The sequence below is a fragment of the Thamnophis sirtalis genome, unplaced genomic scaffold (genome assembly GCF_051295495.1).
Source record: "Thamnophis sirtalis isolate CommonGarterSnake01/CBP01778 unplaced genomic scaffold, rThaSir2_p1.2 scaffold_12, whole genome shotgun sequence".
Classification (NCBI taxonomy): domain Eukaryota; kingdom Metazoa; phylum Chordata; class Lepidosauria; order Squamata; family Natricidae; genus Thamnophis; species Thamnophis sirtalis.
In genome coordinates this window covers 619,782-630,513 of record NW_028261392.1, presented here as the reverse complement: position 1 = coordinate 630,513, position 10,732 = coordinate 619,782, and the positions used below count along the sequence as shown (strand labels likewise).

General features: G+C 47.5%; 1 protein-coding gene across 1 annotated transcript; it reads left to right on the top strand.

Moving 5' to 3' along the window:
* The first annotated feature begins 4,520 nt into the window (after nucleotides 1-4,520).
* On the top strand, nucleotides 4,521-10,732 carry NICOL1 (NELL2 interacting cell ontogeny regulator 1). The gene is made up of 3 exons (XM_087726714.1): nucleotides 4,521-4,659; nucleotides 8,113-8,201; nucleotides 10,305-10,732. Exons 1-3 carry the CDS (start codon nucleotides 4,539-4,541, stop codon nucleotides 10,374-10,376), a joined length of 282 nt encoding a protein of 93 aa, XP_087582840.1. The 5' UTR covers nucleotides 4,521-4,538; the 3' UTR covers nucleotides 10,377-10,732.

The window sequence follows — 10,732 nt, the reverse complement described above, 5'->3', positions numbered from 1 at the left end:
GCGCGCGCGGAGGGCCGGGAAATGGCCGGGTTAAGGAGGGGGCGTGGCCTCTGCGCGCGCGCGCGCGCCGGCTTTCCCGTACGGCAAGATGGAGGGTCTCCTCTCCGGCCGTTTTTCTCCTCAGCGGCTGCCGCTCGGCTAAAGCGGCTCCTGCGGGGATTCGGGCGAGGAAGGGCTGGGCTGGGGGAGGTGGGGCCTCGGCGGAGAACGCCGAAAGAGCCGCCCCGTCTCCTCCCGGTGTTATCTCCAACCCTCCCCAGGAGGGAAACGGCATCTCCTCCATCCCGGGGCTTTCCCTGGTTTTCCTGAGGGGAAGACTGGCGACCCGCGATGAGGGGAGCAGCCAAGGAAGTCCCCCCCAAGGCCAGCCACGGCCTCCTTTGGGCTGAAGCACCGCTACCACCCTCACCCTCATGGGGGGGAGAGGATTCCCCAGCCAGCCATAAGTTTATACAAGCAGTCCTCGACTTACACCCGTTCACTTATAGCGACCGTTCAAAGTTGCAGCCATAATGAAAAAAAAGTAATTTTATGACCCTTCACAGCAGCCCCAGGATCACGTGGTCAAAATCTGGTAACTGATTCATACTTATGACCATCGTAGCATCCTGACAAGCAAAGTCAATGGGGAAGCCGCTTCACTTAACAACCATGTTACTATCGACAGCAGAGATTTGTTTAACAACTGTGGCTACAGGTTTTTTTTAGAGTTTTATTAGTATTTGTAGGCCGCCCTTTTCCCTGAGGGGACTCAGGGCGGCTCACACAAAACCGGGAAGGGGGAATACAGACATTAAGATAGAAACATATAATAAAATAGTAGGCAACATACATTCATCATTCGGGAGGGGTAATTATCCTTATCCCCAGGCCTGACGGGCAATCCAGTTCTTCAAGGCTATGCGGAAGGCTTGGACGGTGGAGAGGGTACGAATCTCCACAGGGAGCTCGTTCCAAAGGGCCGGGGCTACTGCTGAGAAGGCCCTCCTCCTTGTGGTTGCCAGCCGACACTGGCTGGCCGATGGGATACGGAGGAGGCCTAATCTATGGGATCTTATCGGTCGCAGGGATGTGATTGGCAGAAGGCGGTCTCTCAAGTATCCAGATCCACTGCCATGTAGGGCTTTATGGGTGACTAATAGCACCTTGAAGCGCATCCGGAGATCGACAGGTAGCCAGCGCAGCTCGCGGAGGATAGGTGTTATGCGGGTGAATCGGGGTGCACCCGCAATCACTCGCGCGGCTGCGTTCTGCACTAGCTGAAGTCGCCGGATGCTCCTCAAGGGCAGCCCCATGTAGAGCACATTGCAGTATTCCAGCCTAGAGGTCACAAGGGCCCGAGTGACTGTTGTGAGGGCCTCCCGGTTCAGGTAGGGTCGCAACTGGCGCACTGGTTGTAAAACGGGCCGAAAACGTCTCGCTTAACAACATAAATGTTGGGCTCAGTCGAGGATTGCCTGTGTGGAGGAGAAAGGTGCAGATTCTTTGCAAAAGCTCTCGTGGGATGGTCCAGTTTGAATCTTTCACGCTTCCTGACTTTCAGCCCCCAGGTGATTTTGCAGAGAAAAACCCAGATCCATTGCGGTGTTGTTGCCACACTGGAGGGCCGCTCATGTGTCCTTGGCTGAATTGAAAGGAAAACACCAGGCAGAATTCCTCGGGATGAACGAGCTCCGAATGAACATCGAAGGTCTCTTTTATTAGAAAAGTTAGTTACAGCCTCATCAAAAGAAGCGTATCAGAAGGCATATATAATCACACCATGGTACAAGTAAACTAATGAAAAGTTCACAGCATTCTACAAATAAACCAATAGAAAATCACATCATGGCAAAGGGGGAATAGAAAGTTACAACCTAGCAGAGGGAGGGGAGACGGGGAATCGAAAGTTACAAGCTGCATGGCATAGGGGGGAGAAGGGGCAGGTGTGGGAGTAGCTGGCTCACATAGTTCATGAGGCTGCATAATGAGTCCTGACCGTTTAGGCCGGAAAGATGTTTCTGGTACGATGTTTCTCCATCCCTGTGCGTGTGTGTGTTTCAGGCAGCCCTGCACACAGACACACCCAGATGGATACCAACAATACATAATGCAGTGATTAAAAGAAAGATGAACAGTCGACATAAAGCAAACAACCAGCAAAGCTAATCCCACAGAGCCTGGGGGGCACAGTGGTTACAAGGCTGCGTTGCAGGCAATCTCTGCCCACTGCCAGAAGTTCGATCCTGACTGGCTCAAGGTTGACTCAGGCTTCCTTCCGAGGCCGGTAAAATGAGGACCCAGATTGTTGGGGGCAATAGGCTGACTTTGTAAAAGCAGTTCATGCTGTAAGTCTCTAAGTGCAATTGCTAACCCCGTAGTGCCCAGAAAGAGCCCTTGTGGTTCCAAAACCCACCATGGGAACCTTTGGGCTCATCCAATCATTCTACACCCGAGTGGCTATTGGCTATTGAAAAGGTATGAAAATTTCATGGAAAAGAAAGGTGAACTGGAATTATACTGGAGCTTTAATGGAGTAAAAAAGTTAAGACTGCTTATCACATCGTGTTACATTTTAATCAGGCCAGGAATGTCCGTCACTGAACTAATCTCAGATATTAGCTACAGATAATTCCTTGTGCCTCCCTTTCCCCGTTGGTAATAATGCTCGATTTCCTTTGCATCTGAAGAAGCGATCACTCGCGGAGGCATCTGCGCTCAGGCACATGTTCCTGTTTCCCCTGCCACAATATATATTTTTTTTTTACGCTGCACACTAAAAGACTAAGGGATGTGCTAAAAGCCTTTGTAACACAACAGGGGAAGCAAGGCCATTGTGAGTCTGGGGCTCTGCATGGTTGCCATGGCAGACCCTTTGGGAAAGAATAAAGAGCCGCTGTGCGCCTGCTCAAAGGCAGCAATGCACATCTTGCGCTACAGCAGCCGCGGCAGCCATTCAGAGCGGCCATCACAAAGACGAGGGAGAGAGAGAGAGAGAGAGAGCAGGTATTTCTATCTTTCCTTTGTTGGAATTCCCTGAGGTCCGAGCTAGCTGCAAAGGGGCCGTGCCCTGTGTTACGGCCATGTGTCCTCCACTCTGCTGGGGTGCGTGGTTTGGACCCCCCCACAGCAGTCGCCAGATCCTGGGTGGAGAACAGGTGATTTCTCAAGTCCTTGTCTGGACTAGAGGCTGTTCTTGAGAAACCACCCTGGGCTGGAGATTAGGCAAGGCTTCGCTTTGGTGAAAGAGAAGACCTGGGCTCACTTGAGCAAGAGGGAAGCCCCCTCTGGCAGCTGTCAGAAGGGGACATGCGGGGGGGGGGGACACTTTCTGCTACCATAGCTACTACAAGGGCAGAAATGAAGGTTCTCTGCACATTTCTGACCCAGGCATTTTAAATGGATATAAAAGCCCATTCTGATCACCACATCGGAATACAGTGTTCATGTGTGGATAATAGGGGGGGAAATGGAAGGATGGGCATTAATAAGACCTTTTATTTTTAAGTAGAAAATGGTTTTGCTTTTATTGGTGCTGTGGGATCATTGTGAGCAAAAGATGTTTTGTTGAGGTGTCATAATTTTGACTGACTTCTGAAAGACAAAATAGTGCTCTTTCCCGCTGTGCATTCTTATGTAATTTCTTTAGTTAATTGTACACAAATATCCCAACTCTCCATAGCAATGCTTCATGGTTTAAGGCTATGAAACCCCACAGCTATGCCATCTCCCTCCCTTACAGGGATCAAGAGTGGTTGCTGAATCATATCTCAAAGCTTGCGATTGATGTCACATTATTTTGAGAACATCGTAAAATGTCACAGCGTTCTGCTGAAATTCTGGGGTTAGATGGCTTGATGTATATCATTACCCCCCTGGGTTTTTTACTCTGCTCCCTGTTGCAATCTATTTTAAAGTTGTAGAACCAAATAACAGATGGATATAAATGCAGATTTTGACCGGAATACTTTGCAGCAGAGGTTCTGCCTTCTGGTCCATCTCTTTTGGGCCAAGAACCAGCTTTGGGGTTGAGATGTGGTTTGTATGTGCAGGTACAGTGGCCATTTTGACTTTTTTGACCATGCCACTGTGAATGCTCCTGGGACACTGCTGCTCTTAGGAGCTGAAGTATTACAATTTGAAATTATCTCCTCCCTTGACAGTGGGATCCATATATATGTAGAGAGAGTAGAATGGAAATATTACAGTCCTCAGGAAAATACTTCACCACTTTTCTTTTAAGAAACCTCTTGGTATTATTACTTCTTGCTTCTGTTCTTACTGCTTACTTTTATTTAATAACATTCTATTATTCGTTCTGTCTTCTATTTCTATCAATTGCACAGATTTCATGAGAAAAGGTGTAGCTAAAGATGATTTAATTCATTGTGTCAGATAGTAAGAATGTGGTATTGATTTACAATTTCTTAATTTTGTAGTTTTGACTCACGTGGATTGCTGGGAAAAAAATCTCAGTCAGCCAAATTACATTCAGCTTCAGACGATCTCTGTTATCCATCACCTTTCCTTTTTTCTCCTAGGAAGGGTTAACTAGCAAGATGCTCACTGTTTGCACGAGGAAGGTGGTACTTTTGGCCCCTTTGCTTCTGATGACGGGGCTGATCTCTATGAAGGCTGCTGCGGCTGAGGAAGAATCAGGAACAGCGATTCCTCCTGAAAGTAAGTATGAAACTTCATCTCTCCTCTCAAATCAACACATCAGCAGCAGCAGGGACCCCTGTGTGCAGTTCTGGGGTGAACCTCGGTTTGCAAAGAGAGGGTCCTTCTAAACAAGCCAACAACTACACCCCACCTATTGCACCCCCCGTGTTGTTGTTTATGCACACACAAACCTTCCAGGTGCACCTGCCATCTTTGGTCTCAAGCTGGATCACAGACTGAAGTTACCTTGCACACAATATAAATTTGTTTTGCTGCTAAATGAACTGTTGTAAGTTGAGGACTACCTGTATTTCTTTCCTGAATCAGAGTTAGCACACGGGAAAGAAAAGCTTCCTTGTGCTACCAGTAGTTTGGAAACTTACTTGTACTCCAGAGTCGTGTTTCTAAACCTTTACAGTTTGAAGGAGTGTGGAGCCAGAGTTCCCCAGCCATATTGGTGAGGGAGTCCCAGGAATGGAAATCTGCACATTATAAAATTGCTAATTGACTTTTTTTTCATTGCAACTTTTTACACGTCTTGGGGAAGCCAAAGAAGAATGGTCAAGCTTTTTGGCATGATTTTTCTGCTTTATTGGTTTTTTTAAATTCATGCAATGGTTATGGATTGCCACCAGAGGCACTAATTTGATTACAAACCACTTCCAGCCCAATCTAAAAATATTTTGATTAGTATAATGCACCATCAAAGAAATATTGTACCATCTGTGAACTACTTCTGTAATTACTTCCTGACGACATGCTCAGGTGGATTGACAGGCAGTTTTACGGCAGAAAAAGCAGAGTCACAAATTCAGAATCCAAATCCTCACCGAAAGATTCTCAGGAAAGTAAGGGTTGTAGAAGAAAAATGTTGCATAAGGTATTTGAGAGTGTAGCAAAGCGTACTTTCCTTCCTGTTTCATTTCTTGCTTGATAAAATAATAAAAGGTTGGAACTTGTGAGCAGCTCTTCACTGAAATGCATTCAACCAACATCCCTTTCCCTTCAGTCATTAACTTACAATAGCAGAGTTGGAAGGGACCTTGGAGGTCTTCTAGTCCAACCCCCTGCCTATACCGTTCCAGACAAATGGCTATCCAACATCTTCTTAAAGACTTCCAGTGTTGGGGAATTCACAACTTCTGGAGGCAAGCTGTTCCACTGATTGATTGTTCTAACTGTCCTCAGTTCTAAGTTGCTTCTCTCCTGGATTAGTTTCCACCCATTGCTCCTTCTTCTACCCTCAGGTGCCTTGGAGAATAGCTTGACTCCCTCTTCTTTGTGGCAACCCCTGAGATATCGGGAGGCTGCTATCATGTCTCCCCTGGTCCTTCTTTTCATTAAACTAGACATACCCAGTTCCTGCAACCGTCCTTCATATATTTTAGTCTCCAGTCCCCTAATCCTCTTTCTTGCTCTTCTCTGCACTCTTTCCAGAGTCTCCACATCTTTTCTATATCGTGGCGACCAAAACTGAATGCAGTACTCCAAGTGTGGCCTTACCAAGGCCTTATAAAGTGGTATTAACACTTCATGTGATCTTGATTCTATCCCTCTGTTTATGTAGCCTAGAACTGTGTTGGCTTTTTTGGCAGCTGCTGCCCACGGCTGGCTCATATTTAAATGGTTTTCCACTAGGCCTCCAAGATCCCTCTCACAGTTACTACTATTGAGCAAGGTACCACCTATACTGTACCTGTGCATTTCGTTTTTCTTGCCTAAATGTAGAACCTGACTCTTTTCACCATTGAATTTCATTTTATTAGATAGTGCCCAATGTTCAAGTTCGTCAAGATCCTTCTGTATCTTTAGCCTGTCTTCTGGAGTGTTGGCTATTCCTGCCAGCTTGGTGTCATCTGCAAATTTGATGAGTTCCCCATTTATCCCCTCATTGATGAAGATGTTGAAGAGTCCTGGGCCTAAAACAGAGCCTTGGGGTCCCCCACTGCATACTTCCTTCCATGAAGATGCAGTTCCATTGAGGACTACACGTTGAGTGCGGTTGGTCAGCCAGTTATGAATCCATCTGGTGGTGATGCTGTCCAACCCACATTCATCTACTTTATCTAGTAGTAGGTTATGGTCTACCTTATCAAATGCCTTACTGAAGTCCAAGTAAACTATATCGATGGCATTCCTCTGGTCCAGTAATTTTGTCACTTTGTCAAAGAATGCAATAAGATTAGTCTGGCATGATCTGTTTTTGACAAACACATGTTGGCTTTTGGCTATTACTTTGTTTGCTTCTAGGTGTTCGCTAATTCGTTGCTTGATTATCTTTTCCAGAATCTTTCCTGGTATTGAGGTCAGGCTGATAGGTCTAAAGTTTCCTGGATCTATTTTTTCCCCTTTTTTGAAGATGGGAACCACATCAGCTCTTTTCCAGTCCTCTGGTAGTTCCCCGATGCTCCAGGATCTCTGAAAGATATAGTTCAGTGGTTCTGAGATCTCATCTGCCAGTTCCTTCGGAACCCTGGGGTATAATCCATCCGGTCTTGGTGATTTGAACTTGTGTAGGGTAGACAGGTGCTCACTTACCATTTTCTTCCCTATTTCAATTTGTGTTCCTAATCTGATTTTTGTGGTGCTGCTTTTGATAGGTTGGACTGTTTTATCCCTTTGTGTAAAGACAGATGCAAAAAAATGAGTTAAATAGTTCTGCTTTCTCCCTGTTGCTTGTCACCTTCTTGCCACTTTCTCCCAGCAATGGACCAATTATTTCCTTAACCTTTTTCTTGTTTTTAACATGTTGGAAGAAACTTTTTTTGTTATTTTTTACTTTTGTGGCAAGCCTTTCTTCATTGTGAGCCTTAGCTTTCCTCACTTCATCTTTACAGGCTCGGTGATCCTTCAGTGATCAAGTCCCTCGTTTATCTCAGCCTCCATCTTCCAGTTCTTTTTCCAGGCCATATTAATCCACCAAAGTGTACTTTTTTAAGCTGCTCTGTTTGGTAAAAACGCATGTTTATTCTGGCCTTGTCTAGGCATTGTATAGGTTCTCCCTCTTTTTGATGGTATCTGTCTCCAAATGTTTGTAATATTAACTTTGCAGAAATGTGTCTAGATTTTTTATTGTCTAGCTTTGATTGTGATATTTTATAGGAACTTTTAAAACAAAAGTTCTACCAGAGGTATTGTAATACTTCTCCTGTGTTAAGCCAAAGGCTGTTTCCAGAATTTGGGAGAAAGAGCTTTCCACCACTGAAGAGCCAGGGAAGTTAAAATGCATTGCATGGGTGCTCCTTCTGGCAATGTTGCCATAAATGCCATGTGGAAGTCGCAACCAAGGGGTCTGTTCTGAGCCTCTGCCTTTTTTGAGGGGTGTTGCATTTTATTTACTCATTCGGCCTTCTTCTGATTCGGAGATTAGCCAAATGCCATAGGCTGACTCCCTGTGCTCGCTGTGGACCTTTGCACACGTTCTGTAACATTTCATTTTCTTTAAATGTTTCCATTGAAACCCACTTCTAGGTCGTCCCTGCGTTGACTGCCATGCCTTTGAATTCATGCAGAGGGCTTTGCAAGATTTAAAGAAGACGGCGTACAATTTAGATTCACGAGTATGACATTTATTTATTATTTAATTCATTGGCCCACCCATCTTGTTTCGAAGCAACTTTCGTTGTTGCTAACACACAGAGCGCAGAGACTGAGGAGAGATAGCCGGCTTCCCTCGATAAGGGCTGCAGGAAATGTGATGAGTGTCAGGGTTGCTAGGAGGTGGCAGAAGATCCATTGAGCCCAGGGCCCAGAGCCTTGGGGAACCCCCTCCCCCTCTTTCTGCAGCTCAGGGTTGTGCAGTCAAGTTCTGAAGAGTAAAGGTAGTTCATCAGGGCTCATCTTCCCAGACCTCAGGACACCAGGACATTCTGCTGCCTGTTTTTAAAGAACTTAACTCTATGTTCATAATTTCCCCTTTGTCTGATCTCCAGAGGCAGCCCTGGGCTGCTTATTTGTCTTTGACCGGGTCAGATCGAAAGTAGTTTTCTTCTCCCGAGTTTGCTGACCCTCATTGGTGACCTTGGTGATGATGTGGCGAGATGCACCTGCCCGGCTCCCATTGGCCACTCTAGGCTGTTACAAACATGCTGCCTCCCCTCCGGTGGCTGCCCTGTCAGCCGCCAGCCCCTCCAGCAGTTGAATCAGAGGAGGAGGAGGAGGCATGAGAGTCAGGGTAAGCCTCAAGGCAACCTGAGCGCTCCGAAGGGGAAGAGGGAATGGAACTGTCAGAGATACAGACAAGAGGCGGAGCCTGGGCTGTCCGTCAGACCTCAATTGGAGACTCAAGAGCTCTGTATTCTGGAGGTGGCTGATGAGGAAGCGGAGGAACAGCTGGGCCCAGTGCCTGACACACAGATGTGCAGAAGGCAGAGGAGAGGAGGGCAGTGGAAACCTAGGGGCCGGTCCTTGGGGCAGAAGAGCCACTGCCGTTAGTGAACCCCCACCCTAGCTCTGGGGATAAAAGGAAGGGGGTGGAGATGGGGCAGACAACTATTCATCTCTCGGACAGACGGACTTCTTAGCCTGCAGCGAGAGGGACCCTTTTTGCCGAGGCTGCTGGCGCTCCTCTTAAAGGAATTGTTGCTTCAACCCCAGAGGGTTTGCCGTGTTTGGGGAGCTGGGTCAGAACACTGACACGGCCCTCCTTGCCTCTTTTGGCCTCTCCTGCCATTTTCTCTTCTCCAGTCCCAGTCTGTATTTTCCACTGGACGCTCTAACCACACCCATTGCCACCCCCTTGCAATGAGGTTAAAGGCCCAGGCAAGTTGGGAGGAGGAAGGGAGCCCTGCAGAGGTTCTTGCAGCCCCTGTAGAGTTCACCATGCATGGACTGTTTCTGAACGCAGAGCTGACCCTCAGCTTGGAAAACGGCAGTCTCTGAATATCACCTGGCTGAGAGGGAGGCTGAGGAGGGATCGGCAGTGAAATGGAGCCACGGAGCTCCCCCTTGACTCACCCCACGTCCCTCCTCTGCCTCATGACCATCAGCCGGGCAACTGGAAAACTGATTCAGCCCCCCTCCCTCCCTCCCCCTCCTGGGCACCACTTGCCCAGCCCCTCCCCTCGGATTCCAGTTCTTCTTGCTGGCTGCTGTCAGACCGAGGAACTGACCGGTCCTGGCCCTGAAAGCACCCCACAGACGAGGGTCACGGGGGCCCTGGAAAGCTCGGCTGCTGGGACTTGGCCATTGTTTCCTGCCAACTCAGAGCCGAGAGGGGAGCCCGCAGATCTGATTATTTAGAAAAGCATCACTCTCTGCCCCTCTGGATATTTTCAGATAAAGCCGAAAAGCCAAACCATCCAGGGGTTCTTCTGATCCAGCCGTTAGAAGCTGTGCTTAGTGATGCTTTTACACGGCTTCTCATCCACTGGAAGGGACAGGAGACTGAAGGGGAAGTTTAATAGCCTTTTAGTCATCTCCCCACCCCAACAGGAAAGTAGCAATTAGTCGGTAGTTCTGCTGCATTGTTAGATAACCATAGTTAAAGTAAGGACAGCCACGTTTTTTGTGTAGCGTGGCAAGATTTGTCTTAAACTAAGCGTAAAGGAGAGTTTTAGAATCATGCCTTTTTCTCTTGCACTTGGTTTGTTTGTAACTGGGAGGGGCTGCAATGAGAGATTGACTCACCTGCTTTGTCCCCTGCTCTCTTCCCCTCCCCACAGACGGAGACGCTGCTTTTCAAAGTGGAGAAGAGAACCTTATGCGACTGTTTAGCCGCCAATGGCCTGAACTGAGCCCCGCGGGACCCCACCCCACCCCTGGCTTCTCAAACTACTCTCGGGAGAGGAAAGGGTGCCAGCATGTGAATTTGACTGCTTCTGAAACTGAACTGGGGGGGGGATGTTGGTATGAGATTGTCCTGTCTGATGCCCACCGGACCTCACCTTGTGTCGTCAGGAGTTGCAAGGTAATTCCCAGGGGAAAGGAGGAAAAACGGGAGGGACAACGATGGACTTTTCCAGAAGCTTTCTTTTTCAATACTATATTTAATAGTTAATTAACTGAACAGGGAACCATTTCAAAAACGATCAGCCAGGCAATTGGGCTTCTTCACTTGAGGGAAGAAGGTTTCACTTAGGTAGAACTTCTA

What these genes read in the sequence shown, in the direction of transcription:
- NICOL1 (XM_087726714.1), top strand. Translation starts at nt 4,539, where the DNA reads ATGCTCACTGTTTGCACGAGGAAGGTGGTACTTTTGGCCCCTTTGCTT. An exon ending in AACAGCGATTCCTCCTGAAA is followed by an intron (nt 4,660 to 8,112) that starts GTAAGTATGAAA and finishes ACCCACTTCTAG; the next exon opens with GTCGTCCCTGCGTTGACTGC. An exon ending in CGTACAATTTAGATTCACGA is followed by an intron (nt 8,202 to 10,304) that starts GTATGACATTTA and finishes CCCTCCCCACAG; the next exon opens with ACGGAGACGCTGCTTTTCAA.